A 25,224-nucleotide genomic window follows, 5' to 3' on the forward strand; every position below is an offset into this window, starting at 1 on the left:
TGACTTCTTTCAGAACCATGTACCTTTCTGATCATAGGACACCACAGTTAAAGCTTTACCTGTGTGATTATTTGACAAATGTCCATTTCCTCCATTAGACTTTAAGCTCTATCAGAAAGGAGTTAGGTTTTTGCTTACTACTGTATCCTAATACTTAGTACTTCATATAGACCCAATTAATTAAATGTGGTAGAAGGAAAAGAGGGAATAGATTTATTTAACTTCTATTTCTAATGGCCTATTACTCTGGACTAGAACTCTTAAGTTTTCTGCTCTGAAGCTGAGTACTTCTACTTTATCTCTTTCTACAGAACTCAGATGGCACACTGGAACCTGCATTTTATTATCAAAGTTGAGTCAAAGGCATTCTTGTCCTCAAGTAAACAAGAGATAAGGTATTCTTAGCATATAATGCTATAATAGCAAAACTCTCACCTTCTTTGTCCTTATAAGCTTATGGTCCCTAAATTCAGTTAACTGGGCCCGAAGTGTCAGATCACTATTGACCAGGAATGCCTCTCGACACTGTTGGTAAAAATCTTGAAAAGAAAATCCTAGAGAGTTCAAAAGGAAATGGGAACATAAGTCAGCATTTAAGACATGACCCCACATATGGATACCCATACCAAAGAACACAAAACAGTGCTGTTGCCATAGTATGTCAAAGCAGTCAAAAAGTACTGATTAAAAAAAAAAAAAAACCAACCTCCGGAAGAAGCAAACTAGAGAACACTTGAGTATTATGTGCTGTGGCTTACATTTTAAAGAGAACTGATTCGTTGAAAGAAGTCAACTGTGACCAAGGAAAACATAAATCTTGTGGGCAATTTAAACAGCATGAATAAAGTTGACCTTTGAAGAAGGAACTAGTAAGTCAAGAGAGCTGCACGATTATTAAAATACTTGTCTAAATTAACACATTGTTTTTACCCAAGGAGAAAAAAATCTGCTAAGATGCCCAGCATATGAAATATATGTAATTGGTAGACACATGTCCACAGTTACCATAGGAAATGTAAAAATAGGCCAGACGTGTTGAAATTTCAATGTGCATCGGCAAACAGCCTGTTCAGCAGTGTATCTGTGGGGCTGCTTGAAAATGTGCCACATGGCAGACAAACTGATCCCAGAGCAAACCATTTATTTGCTCCCAGTGCTATTATTAGATTCCAGAAAAAGGAATTCACAATGGGGTGAAACAAAAGTCACAAACAATTTAATATCGCAAATATTGGATACCAATGTAAGAAGGGTTATCCTGGTTATCCAGCTGATACTTTATTAGTAGCCTGAAAATCCCCCTAAGGAAAAAAACAAAACAGGAATTCAAATCCAGAACGTTAACATCAAAAGGTAACAAATAGACAAAGATAATGTAAAATACTTGGTTAAACCAAATATATGTTCCTTTCTCCAGGGAACATCCTATCCTGGCCTACTTAAAAAGAAGCTTTTTTAAAATTTTTTTTAAGGAAAATCTAGTAGGAGTGTTTTTTAAGGCTACGGGTTGTTCAAGTTAGAAAATGTAGAATATGTAATAAAATGTACAGAGGAAAATATTAATGCCATAACCCTAAAAGCCACTAACATCTGATGTGGAAATTATATTTCTGTGTGCTGCTTTCTCAAATCTTTGTGGAATGAAGCAAGGTGGAAACACATAAATTCATGCATTTGTATATAGTATACCCCACTTTACATCTCACCTTTTCACTTACTCATGTTTTTGTATCATTAGAAAGTCTTCCTAAATTTTTAAAGGCTGCTCACCTATCATGTACCACAAACTTACCATTGCTCTACTCATTTTGGATGTTTATATTACTTCCAATTTTAATTGTTAAAAATAACTCCACATTAAATTGTATATAAATATTCTTTCATATCAATTTCTACAGAAGTCTACAAAGTGGAATTACAGGGCTGGAAGCATGTTACACACACTAAGATTTCCAGGAGTCCTTTTACATTTTTACGATAATCTAGAAAATAATCACATAAGCATATCTGGATCATCTGAATGGCCATATTATAACTAGATACTGCCAGTGACTCCACAGCTAAATGTTGGTTAATGTTTTTGATCACATTCATACCAAGTAAAGACTAAATGATATTGGAGTCTGTGGAATGAAACTAAATTTCAGAGTTAAAAAAAATAAAGCAGTAGAGGCTAGTACACAGACATTTAGAGTATGCCAAACTAAAAATTCCTTGTATTAGAGCAGTCAGAGTCATCTTTAATGCTGAGTACTTATACTGCATGGATTCCCAACTTTATACATAGCAACTTGCACTAGTCCATTAACAGTAAGCACAGTAAGATTGAATGGGACTTTTTCTGTTGCAGCTCTACAGAAATTTTGATTACTCATTTAATGCACATTTCAGTATTAATGCAATGCTAATCTTCAGGTGTACAAAAGCAGCTTTATAGAGTAACAAAATTCATCAAAGTGTGAAAAGTATTGTACCATCTTGACTAGAAGTGCCATTGCTCTTGGGAGAAAAAAAAGACTTTGCTAGTCTCACCCGCTTCTTCAAGAAACTGCATTTTGTTATCAAATTTAAAACACAAGAAAAATCATCAATGTTTGGATTTATAGGTCTAATACATCCTAACATGGGAGGAGTTGCTACCTTTATAATATTCAGTCCACTCATCCAAGAACACAGTATTTTTCTTCATCTTTTCAAATTTTAATTATTCTCAACAGGGCTTGTTTTTAAACACTCCAGCTTGTTAAAAATTATTTTAGGATTCTGTGCTTTGGTGGGGGACAGGGGAATCTGCTACTCAAAAGCTTTTTTCAATAGGTTAATTATCATGCCCTTTATGTTTTGCCAGTTTATGCTATATACTATCTTTTCTTAGCTTTTATTAATTCAGATATGCCTCTTGGCGAGGCTGCTGAAAGGGCTTCACTGGAGACATTACACAGAGATGTTTAAAAGCAAGAGCCAGGCAGATTTGGATCAAAATCTCTGTGCCCTTTGCTATCTACCTTAGAGTGGTTGTGAGGGTCAAAGCAGTTATTTCAAGTAAAGGGCCCCATGTCTGCATCACAGTGTTCAATATATAATTAAAACAACCATCAGATTTAATAAAATCCATCAAAATTCTTTTTCCTCCACAATGACCACTATCTTGAGATGCTCTTTAGAAATATAAAAATTAAGAAAAACAAATGTTGACACTATTAAGGAGTCTGCTGCCTATTGCATAAACCCATACTGGCAACTTTTTTTTTTTTTTTTTTTTTTTTTTTACTGTTTCTCTTAATCCTGCAAACTAAGTAGAGGCTTTAGAATTGCCATTAAAACCTACTCATGAATATCATAAAGTGTAGAGTTTTTTAAAAAAGAAACTATAGTTTTCATTCTTACCTTGCATTAGGGGTAAGGCTTCGTAAGACATGAGTTAGGGAACTAAGTGGTAATGATCCAGATTGTTTAACCAGAAGAGAATTCTCATAGGAGGTTTCTTCGGTATAAGGACTATATGTAGTAGTTTCATACCAGAGCCAGTTATAAAGACTCTGCTTTGCATGATCCCACACTACAGCATATGATTAAAGAAAACAGGAGTTACTAATTATTATCATATTGTCATGTTACTACATTCCACTCTAGGAAAGAAGGTGTTAAAATAAAAAATGAATCCTGAAAATTTTTCATTTTTGCCATTTCCCCATCCATATCAGTACCTCACAATCCAATTTCATTGTCAATCAACATCTGAATCTTTATATGTATATTAAATAAAATTTAAAATATATTAGTGCTAGCCAAGGCATAGGGATTATCACAAAATATTGGAATTACATGCCTAAAATAAATGTTGCAATACCATAAAGAGTAGAAAGAGACCAAAATAATAGTTGGGTTTCTTCTCCTTCATGAAACTTTAGGTGTAAAACACCCCCTTTAGAATCTGAATTTTTATTTCCAAGAATTATGTTCTGAATCAGATTGAGGACACTTTTATTTTTAGCAATATGTGCCTTAAGCATGCAACAAAAAAAAAACTGTACTGAAAAATAAGAAAAATGTTGCGATTTACAACATTATGAAATTTTTTAAGACTGGTATCTTGAGAAAGAAAAATGGTAAAACTCACTGAGAGGAGCATTGAGGTGATCAATAGATGCCATAAGGTATATGTTACGTAAAGATGACAACTGTCCGATAATTTGCTGGCTTTTGTCTCCTCTCAACATTTGGCTATCCAAATTATGGATGAGAAGGAAGAGTTCTAAAGAAGAATCTAAAGGGAAAGACAATTCAATTATTAATTTACAAGGCATATTTATAAAGTCCTTACCATACACAATGCCTGTGTATTAAAAGCTGTGTCAAAGTAGTATGGGACAAAGTAACTATTACATAGAGGTATGTTATTTATTTGAGAAGATATCAGCCTCTCAGAAGAGGCAAGAGATTATTAAAAGTCTTAAGGAAATTCACTAAAAATCAGTAGGGACTGGGTGTTAATGGGAATGGTTAGCACCTGAATCAGATCATAAAGCACAGGAAATAATGCAAGATGCATTTTGGGTTGGAGGTAAATCCATACATGTTGCACTGCAAGGCGGGAGTGGAGAGGGGACATACACACAAAAAGTTCTCACTAGGCATTAAAAGATAGAAAACCCTGATTACCACAAAAGCCAAAGAAAACAAAAAAAGGGGAGGGGGTGGAATTTAGGATATTGCTCAAGGCATCAGGAAAGTCAGAGAAGTAAAAAATGTCATAAAGGTCAATGGAGGCAGAATTTGGAGGATGGGGCTGTCAAAACCATTAAATAGTTGCAGAGATCAAGATAAATGAAGGATGAGCCAATGCCACCTGTGTTTAGTAATAAAATTACAGGTGATCTTCAAGCATATACTTCAGGTAGCACAAAAATAAGAAATTAAGGAAATAAGTAAAAAGTAGAAAGCAGGATAGGTCTTCAAAAACCCTGAAATCATTGAAACAGGAAAATAAGGTGGAAGGGCAGTAGAATCAGGTAAACCTTTTATGATGGAAGAAGTCCTATACATGTTCAAGAGCCATTGATAAGTCTCTCCAGAGTTGTTAAGAAATAGGACATAATGGAGGATGAGCCTTTTAGAGAGAGTAAGTAAATTTCTCTCCCACTGGGGCTAGAGGGACAAGAGAGACAATATAGCAACAAAGATTGACATTTTGAAAGTCTAGAAAAGCCACCATAATCAACAGTATTTAAATTATATATAAACATATTTCTATTTTATAATTGAATTATACTTAAATGTTGATATATTTACATTTATATCATATGCATTATGTAAGTATAATTATGAATTATGTAGTTATGTATTCAAATTATATAGCCATATGTAAAAACTTATATAACTCATATAATTATAATTTACATAGTTAAAAATGTTTTATATAAATAATATATAAAATAGGCATTATATATATATATACACACATAAAATGACTTAGGCACCTATTTTCATGAGCATATAAACAATATAAAAATTCTCCATTAGATCAATTAAGTTATTACTTTCTTTTTTTTTTAAACTAGGTTCCATGCCCAGCATGGAGCCTAACACAAAGCTTGAACTCACCACCCTGAGATGAAGACCTGAGCTGATACCAAGAGTCGGACACTTAACTGACTGAGCCACCCAGACATGCCACTCCTTTTAATTCTTTAGTGACTAAGTGGCAATTGTTGGACCCTAAATAACTTTATTTTTAATTTTCTGAAATGCTCACATAGCCAAAACATTCACATTAAAAGAATAACAATGTTTCTTTCCATTCCACAGATTTTAGTGTATGAAACTATTCAAACGCTGCCATATTTACTCCAAATAAAGAAAAATATTTTATAAAAATATTAAACAATATAAAAATACCAAAGATGCGCCTATCACCTTGGGGGCATTTCACATGGGCCAAGTAAAACCTGAAAACTATTCTAAAATAACAGGCTTTTGGTTATACAAATTCAAGGTAGTATAAGCAATTCTTTCCTTTTAGGTATAAGCGAAGTTCACAGAAAAACTTCATGGAAAAAGAAAGGACAAATTATTCCAGAGAAATCTAAATCACCATTGAGAGAAGTGTTGTTATTGAAATAATCCACATTTTTGTATACAATAATACAGATCTTCCTTGGTTTCAGATGGGGATATGTCCCAATAAACCCATCCTAACTTGAAAATATAAGTCGAAAATGCATTTAATACATTCAACCTACCAAACCATAAACATAGGCAAGATGCATTTTGTATCTTTGTATACAATAATACAGATCTTCCTTGGTTTCAGATGGGGATATGTCCCAATAAACCCATCCTAACTTGAAAATATAAGTCGAAAATGCATTTAATACATTCAACCTACCAAACCATAAACATAGGCAAGATGCATTTTGGAATTACCCTACCCCACCATAAACATACTCAGAACGCTTACATTAGCCTACAGATGGGCAAAAACACAAATCCTATTTTATAATAGTGTTGAATGTCCCATGTAATGTATTGAATACTGTACTCAAAAAAGAGAATGGCTGTATGGGTACAGAATAGTTACAAGTTTGTTATTTACTTTCCTGGTCATGTGGCTGATTGGGAGCTGTGGCTCTCTGTCATTGCCCAGCATCACGAGACGAGTATAGTACCACATATCACTAGCCCAGGGAAAGATCAAAATTCAAAATTTGAAGTATGGTTTCTAGTGAATGCATACTGCTTTTGCACCATCATAAAGTCAAAAAACGGTAAGTCAATCCATTTTAAGTTGGGGACCATCTATCTGTACACGAATAAGTAGAAGTGTATGCTTAGCTTCACCCTAAAACTAGAGCATCTACTTCATGTTACCTTCTTTAAATTTGTTTACTATCCAGTCTAGCTGATCCAATACACTGCGGAAAGTGCCCATATGATCGAGGACTTCTTCTGTTATAGAATTCAGGATCTATATCATAAAAGTGCAAGAGGTACATCAATTACTACTTATTCTGTCATACAGGATAAATACAATTAATAAATCAATCCTTTTTTGTAAGTTAAAAATGCATTTAGATTTCCCGTCAAGTCTGAAAAACCACTTAGAAAATTCTACTGGTACTTAAGTATATCTAATTCATTTTTTGGCATAAGTTATAGCAAAAATGAAACATGGAAGAACGACAAAGATGTACAGATAAGAGGGTAGCAAAAATACTACCCCCCACCAATATGGGAAACATTAGAAAACCATAGATCTATCAAAGGAAACAGGATACAAACATTAAAGACACTTTTTAAAGGAATACTGCATTGGTTAATATCTAGCACCAAAAGGTTTAGTTTTCAAATGATGAAGAGACACGAGCATCTGCACTGAAAATGATCTATAATAAAGGTATTAGAAAAGTACAAACTATTACTTATATTATTACTTTTAGAGTACCAAAGTGACACAAAAGCATAATAAAACTGAAGTCTTCCATAATCCCGTCCTTCAGAGAAGTACTGTTGGTATTTGGTATAGTAAACAAAACTAACATTTCTCTAAGATTTAATATATTTATCAGTTACATAAAAGCAGGAAATTTAGAGATGAGGATTCAAAGCTAGAACCCTGAGTCCAAACATATGATCTTAAGCACTGTGCAATCCTACTAGTGTATAGGCTAAAAAAATTTGAATGATCCAAAATGAGAAGTAGCATCCTCATTAATGTAGGGGTATGGATTGGCAGGGATATAATGTTGCTCCTTTTAACATTTTTGAAACTTACTGATTTCACACTTATTCCAGGAAAGAAGCCATTGATGACAACATGAATGGAATCTTGCAGCACAGTGGTTCGAAACCTTTCTAGTAAATCTCTCTTAGAACCCAAACCATAAAGCACAATGTTGAACCCCAGGCTGTTAGGAAAGATAGCATTCATGACATTAAAGTTCAGTACCTCTTAATTTTTTATAATCAACTAGTTTCTTTAAGTTGATAAAGAATATGGAAAGGACTATGGTGACTAAGTAACTACAATGACTCCCAGCTTATACATGGTAGAAACACAGTTTTATTACCTACACCAAACTTCACTTCCAACTTCAGCAGCTTTCTCTCCAGCTTTTAGAGAGAGTAAGTAAATTTCTCTCCCACTGGGGGTAGAGGAACAAGAGAGACAATATAGCAACAAAGATTGTGACAACATTTTGAAAGTCTAGAAGCCACCATAACCAACAGTATTTAAATTATATATAAACATATATTTCTATTTTATAACTGAATTATACTTAAATGTTGATATATTTACATTTATATCATAAGCATACTATATTAAGTATATTTAATTATGTAATTAGTTATGTATTCAAATTATATAGCCATATGTAAAAACTTTTATACAACTTACATAATTACAATTTATATAATTACAAATATGTTTTATATAAATAATATATAAAATAGGCATTATATATGTATACACATAAAATGACTTAGGCACCTATTTTCATAAGCATATAAACAATATGAAAATTCTCCATGAGATCAATTAAGTTACTACTTTCTTTTTTTTTTTAAGATTAGGTTCCATGCCCAGCATGGAGCCTAACACAGGGCCTGAACTCACCACCCTGAGATTGAGACCTGAGCTGATACCAGGAGTCAGATACAACTGACTGAGCCACCCAGACACCCCACTCGAGTGCCTGCCTGGAGGCAAGGGTGAACTGCAGGGACAAGGAACTAACAGTTCCACAGGCTGAAGCAGAGTTTTAACTGATAGATTAAATAGGAAAGGTAAGCAGAGGCCAGGTCACAAAGGTCTTGTTAAATCAACTAAGACATTAATTAGATTTTATTTCAAGGACAATGACCATTTAAAAGTTAACTACTCAGGTGTTAACTGAAATGTTTTAAGGAAAGTGGCATGGTATTTTCAGAAAGACAGTACTGGCTGAACAGGGGAAACAGACAGAAGGAGAGACAAAACTGCCAAAAATATGGACTTGAATTAAGTGTTATGGAGAAAAATAGCAGTTGTCAAGAGCTTTACATTTCCAATCAATAGGATTTGGAGAGTGGTTGGATGTGCAAGGTGAGGGAAAGGGAGTATTTCAGAATAACTTGTTTTTTGGGGCATAGGCAACTACATGAATGGGGTGACATTCATTGTGCCAGGTTGCAGGGGCAGGGGGGAATGATGGGTTTAAGAGGAATTAACTTTTATGTATACTGAATTATTCATAGGACATCCACATGGAAACCTCCAACATACATTGAGATACCCATATCTGCTACCCAGGAGTGATATTTGGGCTGGGCCAGAGATACAATTATGGGAGTTTTTCACATGCAAAAAACAACCAAAGCCAAGAAAGTAAGAAGATCCTGAACACCAAGCACTATGGGTCAAGCTAAAGCTTGACTCCATAATTGTTTATAGAAGTCAATCAGAAACAGTATTTACGTGATGCTCTGTAGCAATGCAGGGGAGCCTAGAAAAAAGCAATAACCCCCAAGTAAAGATTAGCAAGGTAGCACCAGCAGAAAAAAAAGGGAATTCAGAGAGCTGGCAGTTCTACTGAGGTATTTGACTGAAGTCTAGGCTAGGAAGCAAAGCTGAACAAGTTATCAGAGTTGACATACTGGAAGGAGGAATTGGACTTGGGGGGATGGGATCAGAGTGAAGGAGCTACTTTACAAATTTATAATGAACAGATCTATAAATAGGTATTGAGAGAAGCTGAGGTCCTAGCAGGGAAGATAAGCATAACCCTTTGAGTTGTTAATGGCAAAAGAAATCCAGGATCAATGGGGGAAATTGTGTCAATTTCTATTTTTACTTCTTGGTGGACCTGCCTTCTTATTTATTCCAGTGACTATGTAACTGTGAGTATACATTTACAATAGCATACTTTTTAAGCACTTCCTTATACTAAGATCCTTTTTAATAAAATTATAGTAAAAAAAAAATTATAGTAAAATTGAAAAAATATTCTAAGAAATAATTTTAAAATGGTAAAATTATAGGACAGATATCACAAAATTCTGAAGATCTATAGTACATGAAAATAGAATGAGTTTAAAATAAATATAAATACATATTCTTTTTAGGAACTTTGCTGTGGAAAACTGGACTTGAATGTAACTAATATTATCAACCTTGACAAATTAGATTTTTAAATACTTTTATAAGTAGTAACTTAGAATTCAAGAAATTCTAAGTTATTTTACCAATGGCTTTCACATCTGATTTATTTAGACACATTTCTTGAAAACTAGAATTTGAGATGAGTCATACAATATGAAATCTCTAAATGAGTCATAAAATTAGGAAAATACCTATTTTTTTTCAAATTTTTATATATAAAAATATATCAAGTTGATTGCAAAAAGAAAATTCAATTAAATGTTATTATTTTACAAGGGTATGAAATGATAATAGTACTTACCGTAACTGCAACATCCATTTGTGAAATAACTGTTCATATTGTTGATTTAGTTGTTTAAGTTCAGCAGAAAAGGAAGGAGAAACTTTGCTCAATAAATTACGCAAAGTTTGCTTTAAAAAAAAAAGGAAGAAAATCATTCTCAAACCATCTACATCAAAATCAATCCAAACTAAAAATATTTCACTAGAGGTAGAGTTTAGAAGAGGCCATTTGTGGAAATATTACTTAAATCAGGTTTGGTAATGAGTGCATCAACTGAATACACATAATATTTCAAGTATGATTTAAGTATTTGTTATTTTTTTATTTTATTTTTTAAAAAGATTTTATTTATTTGACAGAGAGAGTGACAGCAAGAGAGGGAACACAAGCAGGGGGAGTGAGAGAGGGAGAAGTAGGCTCCCCGCTGTGGGGAGCCCAATGAGGGGCTTGATCCCAGGACCCCAGGATCATGACCTGAGCGACTGAGCCACCCAGGCGCCCCTAGGTATTTGTTCTTTAAAAAAAAAATTTTTTTTTTAGAGAGCATGAGATCGAGAGCAAAAGAGAGAGTGCGCGCATGAGTGCAGGGAGAGGGACAGAGGGAGCGGGAAAGAGAGAATCCGAAGTAGGCTCCCTGCCTAGTGTGGAGCCCAACACGGGGCTCGATCCCACAACCCTGAAATCATGACCCCAGCCAAACCAAGAGCCAGACGCCCTACCAAACGAGCTACCCTGGCGCCCCTGTTTTCTTAAAATTTTTTAAATATCGTTTTCAGTACAAATATATAACAGTAAAGAATTTCCCAAGTTTTGTCTAGAACCATTTCCATGATTATAAATTCCAAATATAAGGCTTTAATTTCTAAAAAAGATTACCATAAGGAGATGATTAAACCTGCCTCCCAGCTTTTACAACAGATCCAGACAGATTTTTAAAAACCTATGAATTTGAAGAAATGTGAAAGCTTATGGTAACAGTGAAATATGAATTCTCGGAAAGCATTAAAGTTTCTTTATAATTTACCATTACCACTAGTAACATAAACTTGTATCATTGTTTCTCTTCCAAAAGCTACTTAAAAAAAAAAAGTAGGCTCCACACCCAACATGGGGCTTGAACTCGCAACCCTGAGATCACGACCTGAGGTCAAGAGTCAGAGGCTCTACTGACTGAGACACCCAGATGCCCCATTAACTTGTGGGTTTTTTTTTTTTTAAACTTTTATTAAGTGATCTCTACCCTCAACGTGGGGCTCAAACCAATGACCCTAAGATCAAGAGTCATAGGTGCCTGCCAGCTGCCCCCCCAAAAGCTGCTTCTAACAAATCCATCTTTGATCATAAGTACAGCAAAGTTTTTTGTTTTTTTCTTCTAGATTTTATTTTTAAGGGGTGTCTGGGTGGCTCAGTTGGATAAGCATCCAACTCTTGATCTCAGCTCAGTTCTTGATGTTAGGGTCGTGAAAGCGTGGAGAGTACTTAAAATAATAAACAAACAAACAAACATTTTATTTTTAAGTAATCTCCACACCCGATGTGGGGCTCAAACTCACAATCCCGAGATCAAGAGTCACATGCTCTACTGACTGAACCAGCCAGACGCCCCGGGAATGGCAAAGTTTTTTAAACGATAACAAAAGTAAACTGAGGAAGGTACACTGCCCTGTACCCAAAACTTAGAAATTCATGCTGGTGAATCAACAATAGCTCACTTTCTGAAATGAAAACCTAGCAAAAAGCTGTATATGCATTTTACCTTGGTGATACCATGTTTCCATGATTCTATCCTTTAAGTAAAATATTTTTTATTTTTTATTTATTTATTTATTTATTTATTTTTTTAAAGAGTTTATTTATTTATTTGACAGAGATAGAGACAGCCAGCGAGAGAGGGAACACAAGCAGGGGGAGTGGGAGAGGAAGAAGCAGGCCCATAGTGGAGGAGCCTGATGTGGGGCTCGATCCCAGAACACCGGGATCACGCCCTGAGCCGAAGGCAGACGCTTTAACCGCTGTGCCACCCAGGCGCCCCCAAGTAAAATATTTTTTAATACTAAAGGGTAGAGTTCGTTAGCTATGTCCATAGTCAAGAGACCTTCCCTTCCCTCATTATTGGTAATATGTGTTCCTTTTATTTTAGGTCTTTCGGCATCTCAGTCCTACGAAATCCTGCTTTTGACTCCAGACCCATTTATCCTTCTCCCATGTTGCTTATACAGAAATATATGCACCAAGCAGATGTTAGTTCCATCTCCTCCCTAGACCAACTTGGCTTCTTGACATGTTTTCAGCTAGTCTCTTGAGTCTCAATACCAATAAGCCAGGTGACAAAAACAAAAACAACCACGTAGCATGCTATGTCATAGCAGCTTACCCTATATATTCCTATTTTCTGTATCTGTGAAAAGCCCTGTATACCTTAGAAAACTGCAAAAATTCTAGTTTACAAATAATAAGTCTCAGTACTCTTTGAGCCAATAATAACCCCTCTTGACTCAGATTATCAACCCCAATTTCTACTGAAAGATTTTCTCACTCAAATGGGTTCTGTCTTCTTTCTCAGGGAGGTATCAGTCAAAACCCTGAGTATAACTGGTATTTTTTATAAAATAAGATACCAGAAGCATAGTATATGGTAATCTTGTTACCTTACAGTACTGAGCAGGTTTTCCGTAATATCACGAAGCAGATTCCCTCTGCTCTTTGCAAGGTTTGTAACTAAGAGAGTCAGGTCACAGCCTATTTTACGACCAGTGTGCAGTTCAATGAATATGTGGGTTAAAGAATAACAGAGATTAATGCTACAAGGATATCAAAGAAACTATGGCCCTGATAATTATCATAAATCCTGAAGAAATAAATTAGAAAAAAAACTTATAGTACATCAAACAGAATTCAAGTGAACCATTTACCATTTTATATAATAAAATATGTAATAGGTCACATTAATTTGTGTTTCATTTTATCAGGACAATAATTCTGTTTCTGTAAACTTCAAATTTGTTTATGCAGTGTACTTTTAGCTCACAATAAAAAAAAAATGTAGGAGTAACATTCCTTACAACATACCTGATCCAGTTTAGCTCGCTTTAGTTTCTGCAGTGTTCTGTCAGAGGTTAAAACTTTTGAACTGCTATGAGCTTCAAAATATTCTTCTACCAAATCACTCTGAAAGTGGATAGAGCAAAATCAATTCTTAGTTTCAGATATTTTTTAAATTAAAAAAATTTTTTTAAAGATCTTATTTATTTATTTGAGGGGGGAGGGGAAGGGAGGGAGAGAGAGAGCAAGCAAGAGCATGAGAGGTGGGGTGGGGGGAACAAGCAGACTCCCCACTAAGCAGGGAGCCCGATGTGGGACTCGATCCCAGGATCCTGGGATCATGATCTGAGCCTGAAGGCAGTCATTTAACCAACTGAGCCACCCAGGCGTTCCTAGATATTTGTTTTATATCAAAACTAGACAGTAAGATTAGCATAAAATAGGATATGTGATATTCTTTATTTGGCACTATTTTCTTTTTGAAGCACAATACAGATTAAGGACCAAGGACATTTAATTCTAGTAGTAAAACTGAGTAACTCCTAGGATCATAAAAGTTAAAGAAATGACTAGATTGAAGTAGTCTGTTCACAAAAACGATTCTTAAGTTCCAACATAAAATTTCCATTCAGACTTAAAAAAAGGGAGTTTTACCTATTGAGACCTTCATTTTGCTTCACACAGTTCTAACAAATCCTTTAATGTTAGGACAAAGAACTGAAAATGAGGAAGATATCAACAGTAAAGTAAAAGACCTGCCCACTGTTCCAGTAAAATGGCTCACTACTTGTTCTTCCAACTTGAGGCAGAACTAACCTCCATGGTGATAAGGGATGGAAAACCTTTCAAGCAATAAGCTTCCTAGACTGTTCTGAATCTTTACACAGAACACCAGATAATTAGCCTTTTCTCAGGCCATGGTGCTTAAAATGTTCTTCCAAACAACTCAACATGGATCCACAGCCACTTCACTTACGACTTAAACTGACTTGAATACATCAACAATGTTACAAAAACAAAACTGCATAAAAAGCTATTCACTTGAGAAGTCTTGCTTCCAATTTTCCAATCAAAATTCATTTAAAAGCTCATTTTTATACAACTGAATTGAGATATCACCTTTAGCATATGGCACTGATACGTGAATATGAACGTAGACAGGCCAAAATAGAAAGTTCAAAAATAGACACAAATATCGATGTGCATTTATGCGAAAGACTGAGGAAATACAGAAGTAAAGAAAAAAAACTATGTTGATCCCCCATTTCAATCTCTTCTTTTAGGGCAGCTTAGCTTTAAGATATTACATAATTTTTCTTTAAAGTTAAAGTATCTACTTACTGTTTTATCTCTTTTCATTTTCTTAGAAGGTGTTTCTTTGCAAACAGGAGCTGAAATGGCTCTATTCTGAGATGGAATCTTTTGGTTCAATATGACTTCATCAGTGTCCTCTTCATATTCTTGTGCAACCCCGTCATCATCTTCTGAGTTGGAAGCAGAATATTCACTTTCACTGTCAGAATGAGACCTTGGAACTGTGGGGCGGGGGGAAGCAAATGGGAAAAATTTGGCAGTTTGACAAGAGAGGCACTGAAGGGTAATGGAAAGAGCATGGACTTTGAAATAAGAGAATTTCACTCCTGGTTTTGTCATTAGTTGCTGGTGATTTCACCAGAGCTAATTATTATATAAAGTTTTCTAAGCACCAGTTTTCTCATTTATCAAATGAGGTTCATAGTGCCTAATTTAATGAACCATTGTGAAGATCACACTGAAAGGTATGTAAAGCAACTAACAATGCCTGACACCCAGAACTGTGGCTGAAACTGTCAAGCATACTTAGTATCATTTCTTTCCTTCTTCCTTGCTAATGAACTCCAATTTTGTAAAATGTGGCAGTGTGTCTCACCCAAAGGAAAAATAATCATGGTAATTATCTTTTCCTTTGCCAGAAACTTTTTTTCCCAGCCTCTTTTGCAACCAGGATTGGCTATGTAACCCTCTGATCAATGAAACCTGAGGGGAAATTTGTTAGAAGCTTCTGGGAAAGATTTCCCTCACTTATGGAGGGAAAGCCCTTTATTTATACCAATAGTTTAAAAGTAAAGAAGCCATTTGCAATACGAAGCATCAAACCTAAAGATGAAAAATGCTGGTGGCAGAACAAGAAGACAGGAAGAACCTGGGTCCTTTCTGACACTGTTGAGTTACCTCAACCATAGAACAGTATACCCCTAGGCTTTCCATGACGTGAGATAATTAAATGTCTACGGCGTAAGCCATTATTATAGAATTCTCTGTTGATGCCTATACAGAAAATGCCATCCTAATTGACTCAATAAGTGGTAGCTACTATTGTAAGTACTGCTAATACACAGGCACATTCCATCCCAGAGCTGATATAAGAATTTTACTTTTAAACAAACCATAGCAACCTCCACTAGTTCCCAAAATTAATAAAGCTAGTTTTATACTCATAAAGGATAAAACTAGTTTTACACTCAACAAAATAAGTATAAAACTTTTATAAAAAGTTAACTTCCAAAATATGAGTGAAAGACCTTTAACCAATTCAGTATATTAATTTTGAATAGATATATTTCAGAATATCTAGAGTCAGCATATAACATAGATCTAAAGGGAGGAAAAAAGGACTTGATTTTGTTGGCATATATACCTTAGCAGATTCATATTTGCACTGACTGCTGCCCATCGTAGATGCATGAGTTAGAAGTAGCAGGAGGAACCAGAAAATGCTTCCACCTCATTTATATGTATACCTCCTACATGTTTGGTGGCAACTGAGAAGGAAAAGGAAGTTTACCTTCTCTCTTAAAAGGATGATTCTTGATCTCAGGATCGTGAGTTGAAGCCCCATGGTGGGCCTAGAGCTTACTTTAAAAAAAAAAAGATAGGGGCACCTGGGTGGCTCAGTCAGTTGGGCATCCAACTCACTCTTGATTTTGGCTCAGGTCATGATCTCAGGGTGGTGAGATGGAGCCCCACATAGAGCTCTGGAGCTCCACACTCTGCAGGGAGTCTGCCCCTCCCCCCACTCATGCACTCTCTCAAATGAATAAATCTTTAAAAAAATAAATTAAAAAAAGATAACAGCTAACACCTGTGAAACATATACCAGTGTCAAGCACTAAACTAAGCACTTTTGACATCTTTTATTTCCATTACTCTCAGAACAACTCCAGGGCTGGTACAATTATTACCCCTATTTTGTAAATGGAAAACCTGAGCCACAGAGAGGTCGCTATAAGTGGCAGGCCAAAGATAAAAAACAAGCAGTCTAAGACTAGAACCTATACACTAAACCATTACTGCCCCTTGTTTAGGTGCTTTTTATAAAAACTCAGTTTAGGAAGAAATACGTACCTATTAATCTTTTCCTTAGACCACTAGGTGCTGTAGACAGAAATTCACTTTTATCGCTGTTCTGTTTAAAAATAAAGCAATACAGTTTCAATAATCAAATAATAATGACACGTAAATTAATGATGGATGAGTGGAAGAGGCTAGAAAAAAAAATATTTTGTTTTCATTAGACTACCTTTGAATTAGAAGACAATGACAAATAACTCTGTTAGGAAAAAATAGCAGAAAGCAACAAAAACAATACAACAAATTCCAAAGGATTCCTAAAGTGATTCTAGAAGTTGTATTCCAGACATCTATAAAGCATTTTTTATTATATAAGAAAAAACATAAGCATATGAATTAGCCTTCTGAACCACTTTCACCTATCAGATTAGCAGAATATTTCTTTTTAAAAAATTAATATCCAGTGATAATGAGTGAGGAAATGGGCACTCCTATGCATATGGCAGTGAACCTTTTAATGTGCTTGAAATTTACTGGTGTTAAAGTATTACCTTCTGTGAGGAGAATAGAAAGAAACCTATACATTTTACTCCATTATGTCAAAAATGTTTTTGAAAAACACTTTACAGAAGTATAAAGACTGTTTTTCTTTTCCTCACAGAATACTCTGACACCAATAAACTTCTAGCACATTAAAATGCCCACTCTTGTATACATGTTAGTTTTTAACAGATTTGATAAAAAGTTCCTGTGTTATTTTGGCAATATGAAATTATGATGAAAAATTTAAGTCTGTTGTCTTGTGATAGGTTGTTGGTGCTAGTTTCAAAAGTTAATACATTCCAATTTGGGATATTAAGAATAGTACTAATATATAATAAATGAACTGAGCCCAGTGGATTTATAAAGTATATACACTTTTTTGATCCAGATCCTTAAAAAAAAATGTTTTTACATTTTGCACATCTTGATCTACATGGGCATACAGTATATAATTGAAAAAAATTATAATGAAATAATATTTACAAAATAGACATTTTCAATTTTATTTTATCTTGTTTTTTAAACTGCAGGTCATATCCTACTAAACTCATCTCAAGACTAAAAGTCGAGAGAGCCTGCCTCTCATACCTTAATTATCAGGTATGAGAACACCTGTGTCAAAATAACCGTTTCGGAAAATTCTTGCTCAAAAAGGTAAGGCTATAAATTACAAAATAACTTCAGTGTTTGCTACAGAAACTTTTGCAAACTAACTTATCTAAACAGTTTGCTCATTTGGGCAACCTGTTCTCCCATCAGGATAACAGATTACTCAGCAGGGCAACCAGCTTACCAAACAATAGTTCATTCATCAGGACTCAGTTCAAGACCCTCTCTTTACTGTGTCCACCAATCCTCAGATATCATGTAGTGAGTTTTTTCTAATACATATCAGTTTTCCCACCTTGATAGTTGTGCCTGAAGCCTTTTGAGTCCAGATCCCCAAGCCCTGTACATATTCTCTCCTGAACTCCCCCTTCTAAGACAGGGCACTAAGACGGCCACTGTGATGTTGTCTCTTATTGTGGTAGGTTTTCTGATGGTTTCTTGGGGGAATTGGCAAGATCCACTTATGTGTTGTGATCCACACCTTGAAAAAGAATATGCTAATATATCTTATATTCTTTTTTTAAGATTTTATTTATCTGACAGAGAGAGACAGCCAGTGAGAGAGGGAACACAAGCAGAGGGAGTGGGAGAGGAAGAAGCAGGTTCCTAGCGGAGGAGCCTGATGTGGGGCTCGACCCCAGAACGTTGGGATCACGCCCTGAGCCGAAGGCAGACGTTTAACGACTGTGCCACCCAGGCGCCCCAGCTAATATATCTTATACTCTTGACTGGATTATGGGAATGAGTTTTATTCTTTCATAGTGATACAGTATACAAGATATAATACAGGAAAGAAACATTACCAAAGACAAAAGAGGCTCTAACATGTCTAATCTCACATCTAGACTTGCCTAAATAGGACATTTGTACACAGGCCATAACCATGGCCCTGAACGTCTATACGCACATTCTTATAAGGGGTTCCCCAAACTTAGCCTATACACAATTCCAGGCATGTCTAAATTTATAGCCATCCAAGCCTGTACACACCACTCACATACTCATTATGCTGGATCTGTCCATCCCCATCTGGGCTTGAACATTAGACAGGGCCACTTGACAAGGCATAATGAAAAAACAAAATCACAAAAAGACAAAGGAGAGGATAAAAATTCTCAGTTCTTTTCAGCTACCCTAGAACAAATTTACCAAAACCAACTTTGTTTTCCAATGTAAATTATGAAAGGATATAATAATGGATTTAATGGATTTTGGCATCAATCTCTCAAGAAACAACAGAAAATTATGTATAAAAGCAAAGCAAAACAAAACAAAAACAAAACCCATAAAATTTCCAGGCCAGTTCTACTAAGGTGAAAATAACCAGAGATAGTTCTGACATAGAAATGACACAGCAGTTAGGTATAGAAGACCTGGCTTCATTTTTCATCTTTTCTCCTTCCCAGTTAGATGAACTTAGACAAGTCACTTCACCTCTCTGAACCTCAGATTCTTCATCTAACGTAAGGTGTCTAATTGGCAAATACCCGTAAATTGTAAAGCACTATATAAATTAAGAGATAAAGTGGCTATTTTTCATGTCTTTGGAACACTAAGGTTTTTGCTTGTTTTCAGTCAATTGCTTACCTTCAACTGAACTTTGTCTGAAGCAGAATGCCCTAAAGAATAAAACAAAACAAAAAGGCATTACTTACCATGAGTACTAGTCTAGTTTCATTAAACTGCTCCACAAATCTCCACAAACTGTGACTTCCAAACCCGCAAAGCTTTATTTCAAATAGAATGCAGCAAAGCAAATCCTCCACTCAAGCAAATGATAATGGGTTTTTTTAAAATTAACATACAATGTATTATTTGTTTCAGAGGTACAGGTCTGTGATTTCAAAGTCTCACACAACACACAGTGCTCACCACAACACATACCCTCCTACAATAGGGTTTTAAGAGTGTTTCTAGTTGGCCCTGTCAATTTGCACAACTTCAATCAGCACAAATACTTCCCCCTTTTATTGATAGCTAAATATGGGCATATTAAGGCACAAATTGGGTATTAACTGCAGTTTGTTGATTGAATTTTCAGAACAGAAAAGAATACATACCAATGCATTTAGACAAGGAAAAGAAGCATAACTTGAAGCAACTATGAAAAACCTATTCAAAGAACTGAGGTAAAATCTTACCCTTACTACATTGAGGAATGTTTATCATAATTTCAGGATCATTCTTCAAACTTAACGAAACATTTTTTCTTGGTGTTTTTGCTAGTTCTGAAGCTGTAAACAGACAAAAGTATATAAAACAATCTTTAATGGATGACAGCAGATGAAGGGGGGAAATAGCTTTATTTCACTTATGTTAAGTTTTTTAAAAAGATTTATTTATTTGAGAGAGAGAGAGACACAGCGCACATGTGATCAAGAGCAGGGGGGAGGAGCAGAGGAAGAGAATCTTCAAGCAGACTCCCACGGAGCCCGGAGCCTGATGCGGGGGCTCAACCCATGAGACTTCAGCCAAGATCAAGAACTGGTTGCTTAACCAACTGAGCCACCCAGGTGCCCCTCACATACACAAATTCTTAGGGAAAAAAAAAAAAAAAGAAACCTGCCTGCTACTATTACCAGGAAGATAAATAAACCCACCCATATTAAGAGTACTGCCTCTTACCCTTATTTGCTATGTTCAAAGCATCTTAAGTCTTCTTTCAAATATCTACAGGTGTCTCAAGAAAATACAAATAAATAGTTTTGACCTTACTGCTTTCTATAATTGTCATTCTCTCTCCCTCTCCTCTCCATCAACAATTTTACACTCTTTACATTGCTTTATCATATATACTTGAGGCATATCTTTGCTAGGGATAAGAATGGCCAGAAAATAGGATCTAAAATCAAATGGAAACTGTGTATATTTAAAATTATGCTTTAAAAACTCTTAAATCTCCCATCACATGTGGTATATTTTATTTTGTGTCTAAAACTCTGTAATACATGTGAATAATATATAAAATATCATATAGCATTCAACAAATAGCTTTTTCTTCAATTGAGCATCAGATTAAATAGCTGGCTTCTAAACATATAGGGCCATTTTAAATGAAAACTATAATCTTTACCTTTAAAGATGCATTCTCAATAGCATGAGAGGCATGTGGAATGGAGCCTAAGGAATAGATTTATATTTCCCAACTTAACACACACTGCCACATTGTTCACTGAGAAAAAAGGTATATGCTATTCAACTATATTCCCCCACACTCTTTTAAAGGAGAAAGCATACTTGAATTTGTGTAAGTTAAAGCCACTTTACTGACTCAAATTCTTCCTAACCTGTTTCACAGTTTTATCCCCCAAACTTGAAATTGATCCAAAATACTCATGACAGTCCCCACAGATATACTGCCTTCTTTTTTCTTAACTAACCTCCTCGGTCTTCTGTATCAGTCACTACAGTTTTGTTTTTTTTTTTTATCTTTCTTTGAAATTATTCCTCCATTTGGGTTCTATGACATTATTCTGGCTCCCAGCTACTGCTGGTAGTTATTCCATCTCTTCTCTGCTGTCTCCTCTGCACATTCTATTTCTAAGTATTCCTAAAAATCAGCCCTTTTGCCTTCTCTTTACACCAGAAGAATGTACTATGTTTGGATGAAAGGCTGTTGATCCAAAGGATAGGCAAAAAAAACTTTACATCAACAAAAAGCCACTTAAGCACAAAGTAATTTAGCTGGGATCATTTTGGTTATATGTTGCAACATGGAAAAATTCTGTTTTTAAGTAACTATGAAACTACAAAAGGGAAGGGAAAGGAAGAATTGAAGAAGAATAAGAGACAGTTAACGACATATGGCTGTTGACTCTCTTAATAAAAAATTGTGGCATATATCCTGTGTCTTTTTCTTTTCATTTTTCTAATTCATTTGTATTATATCTTATAAACTGATCTGCAACATATTGGAAATTTAAAAATAAAATTAAAAAATCTTCTTTGCTTTCTCATTAAGCTATTATTTATCCTATCACCAATCTATTTTTACTTTCCCTAAAGTCATCCCTTTCTACAAGCTCGTTGAACTCCTTACTGTCCTCTACTTGGTATTTCTACCTTTGCTCTTTTGTTTGCATTCATTTACTCATCCCAGACATAGATTTTTAAAAAGCCTCCAGTCTCACTCCTAGTGTATTTCTAGTCCTGTATCTTCGTTAGCCCAATTATATTTAATCATTTATACACAGTAATATATGATTTTATGGCAGGTTATAGTTATTTAAAAAATACTAAGGCTGGGGTGCCTGGGTGGCTCAGCTGGTTAAGAGTCTGACTTCGGCTCAGGTCATGATCTCTCCTGGGATCAAGACCCGCATCGGGCTCTATGCTCAGCAGGGAGTCTGCTTCTCCCTTTCTCTCTCCCTTGGCCCCCCCCCTGCTCGTGGTCTCTCTCTCTCTCTCTCTCAAATAAACAAAAACTTTTAAAAAAATACTAAGGCCTTCTACTTCTTTGATATAATTAGATGTAAACACAATTAGCAACAATACTTAATAAGTCAAAGAAACTCTTTACAGAGCATTACAACTGAACATGAGTCCTAACAGATTTTAGAAAGTATGGTCAATCTCAAATTATCCAGAAAAACCATCTTTTCATGACTGTAATATTTCCTTTTTTTTTTTCCCTTGGTAAAGATTTTATTTATTTATTTGACAGAGAGAGAGAAAGAGAGAGCACATACAGGCGGAACGGGAGAGAGAGAAGCAGGCTCCCCACTAAGCAGGGAGCCTGATATAGGGCTCGATCCCAGGACCCTGGGATCATGACCTGAGCGGAAGGCAGACGCCCAACCAACTAAGCCACCCAGGCGCCCCCATGACTGTATATTTCCTTCATTTGTGATGATAGAAATGTACAACGTATCAATACTTCAGCTTCTTGCAGCCCATACAATGTAAGACATACATCATGGTTTTTATATGCATGTTGATTATCTACTTGGAAAATTTCTACTTGATTACTCTTCTGGGGCTCCTCTCCACTCTTAGTTCTTTTTCTCCGATGTTCTTTGTCCTGTTTCACGGTTCTGGGTTTCAGGTTAGTCTTGGTGTCTATCAGATCCTTTCTCTAATAATTGTTTTAGCATTTATTCCCTGGTTTCTCAGAGATCCTATACGGAATGCAGTCATTTTTACAGATCAAAAAACTTTCAATTTCTTGATATGGATTATAAACATTAAAAAATAGATCAGTTAATGTAAATTATTGTACGTACCATGTTAGCTTCAAAATTAATAATGAATTTCATATTATACCTTTTGGAAAAACTGAATTTTGCAAGTGATTAAGTATTATGTCCTATAACATAGGTCTTATAATTACTTCTTATATGTCCCTCATTAGTGTCAACACTTAAGTTTTTCACTTGATCTTGAATGTTTACCTGGTTACTGGACAGAATGATTGCATAAAAATATACCTCTTCAGAAATACATATTGGTATTCTATAATTATAGATTATAAGCCTCATTAAACAACTATTACATTTTACTGGGTAATTATTATTCCCTTGCTCTTGACTTCTTAGTGTTCCCAAACCTTCATATACTTATGGACCTCCTTAATTTTCAAACTGCTTTCACATGTTATTTCCCTTCCTCAAAGCTTTCAAATCTGACCCTTCATATCACAGAACCCAAATAAAGTGCCATCTGAATTTTAATTGGATTGACAGTTTAATTTTAATGTTATATATAATTTTAGTCTAGTTTTCGAAAAATCAGTTAATTCATGTGTAATTAGTATAAATGGTAAATTGAGTAAGAAAATGTCACAATAGCCCATTTGTAGCAATTTTATAGTTTTCTACAATACAAACATTTTTCTGAACATAGTATAAAATTCTTATTTAATAAATTCAGAGTATCTGTGATTTAAGTGATATACTTAAAAATTTGTTCAGAACCCATGCTACGTGTGGGAAGACGACGAAGACAGGATTCCTACTATGAGAATCTTAAAACCTAGCTGAGAAGACACATCTGAACACAAAAAACAGACTTTATGTATGCTTGAAAATATGATATAAAATGACATCCCTCACTCTTTTAGGGAATGCCATAGATGATAACTATGGGGAATATGGTTAAATACACCTTCTTAGAAAAGCAACATACCTAATTTAGCCATCTTTTCTGAGTGTTTTCTATTCTGAAAGGAATAAACTTTATTCCCACCATCTGCAGCAGAGCCATTTTTCAAGGATTCTGAAAGAGAAAATGCAATGTGTTTTGGAAAAATAAGCAAAATTAACAGGAAAAAAAGATAAAATCTTAACTAAAAACTTAAGATTTGTAACCCTCACTGTCTTGCATAAAGGTTTAACAATACGTATTTACACATAAAACATTTTAAAATAAAAGAACTGTTTATATAAATTTGAAACACAGAAAATGTATTATTCTTCACAAGTACAAATTATATATAAACACACACACACACACACACACACACACACACACACACACAAAGCCCCTTCAAAAAACCCCTCCAGACTAGAGGGATATACATTCAATTCATGATAGTGTTGCCCTTGAGGAGGGAAAACTGAAGGGACTCTATTATGTTTTTTTCTTGAAGCAAACATGCAAAATACAACTCAGCTAACTGAGGCTGACATTTAAAGAGTTGTTACACGGCGGAAGCTCTCTTACTCCCTATCAAGACAGTGACTTAATTTCATTCTTCAATCATCCCTTCAAATAACAACTTTACCTACAACATACCAGATACTCATGGCTAGTAGCTTACTCCCTGGCACAGCGCTTCTCAAAGTGTGGTGAGATCAGGTCTCTCGGGACCCCAACGCCAGAACTACTTCATGACACTAATTGACTTTTTCTCAGTCAAAGGTGGAGAGTGAGGTATTCCAGAGACTACATGATGTGTGATGACAGCACCATCCCTTGGGTTAATGGAATGTGTGAAGCAGATATGAAAATTCGGCTGTCTTCTATTAAGCCAGACATTAAAGAGATTTGCAAAAATGTAAAACAATGACTTCTTCACTTATTTTTTTTGGAATTGTTGTTTTTCATCTAAATATATGTAATTTATGTCAATATGTAATGGGTTTATTATTGTTATTATGAAACAGTGTCAGAGTTTTCCAAAGTCAGTGTTCACTATCCTTACTGTTTAAAAGTCCCCATTATATATGCACTAATACTTGGCATCATCAAAACTCCTAAATCTTTGCCAATCGAGTGGGTGTAAAATGAATCTTATGGGGAGAGTTGTTTTAATTTTCCTTTTCCTAATCGCTAATGA

At 35.1% G+C, this 25,224-nt stretch overlaps 1 protein-coding gene across 4 annotated transcripts in view; it reads right to left on the bottom strand.

Annotated features, from left to right (window-relative positions):
• The window catches only part of ORC2 (origin recognition complex subunit 2), a 41,429-nt gene that overhangs the window by 3,298 nt on the left and 12,907 nt on the right, over positions 1-25,224 (bottom strand). For 3 of the 4 annotated variants that reach the window (XM_026492203.4, XM_026492202.4, XM_048214568.2), the window contains exons 5-17: positions 24,072-24,161; positions 20,090-20,182; positions 19,536-19,567; positions 16,851-16,911; positions 14,808-15,001; positions 13,494-13,592; positions 10,443-10,552; positions 7,775-7,907; positions 6,871-6,967; positions 4,121-4,267; positions 3,388-3,559; positions 1,240-1,301; positions 436-554 (exon numbers count right to left, since the gene is read on the bottom strand). In XM_026492203.4, the coding sequence (XP_026347988.1) occupies positions 436-554; positions 1,240-1,301; positions 3,388-3,559; positions 4,121-4,267; positions 6,871-6,967; positions 7,775-7,907; positions 10,443-10,552; positions 13,494-13,592; positions 14,808-15,001; positions 16,851-16,911; positions 19,536-19,567; positions 20,090-20,182; positions 24,072-24,161 (1,409 nt within the window). The remainder of the gene's footprint in view (positions 1-435; positions 555-1,239; positions 1,302-3,387; positions 3,560-4,120; positions 4,268-6,870; positions 6,968-7,774; positions 7,908-10,442; positions 10,553-13,493; positions 13,593-14,807; positions 15,002-16,850; positions 16,912-19,535; positions 19,568-20,089; positions 20,183-24,071; positions 24,162-25,224) is intronic. The other variant, XR_006408740.3, reaches the window with a different exon arrangement.

This window comes from Ursus arctos, unplaced genomic scaffold (assembly GCF_023065955.2).
Source record: "Ursus arctos isolate Adak ecotype North America unplaced genomic scaffold, UrsArc2.0 scaffold_1, whole genome shotgun sequence".
Taxonomy (NCBI): domain Eukaryota; kingdom Metazoa; phylum Chordata; class Mammalia; order Carnivora; family Ursidae; genus Ursus; species Ursus arctos.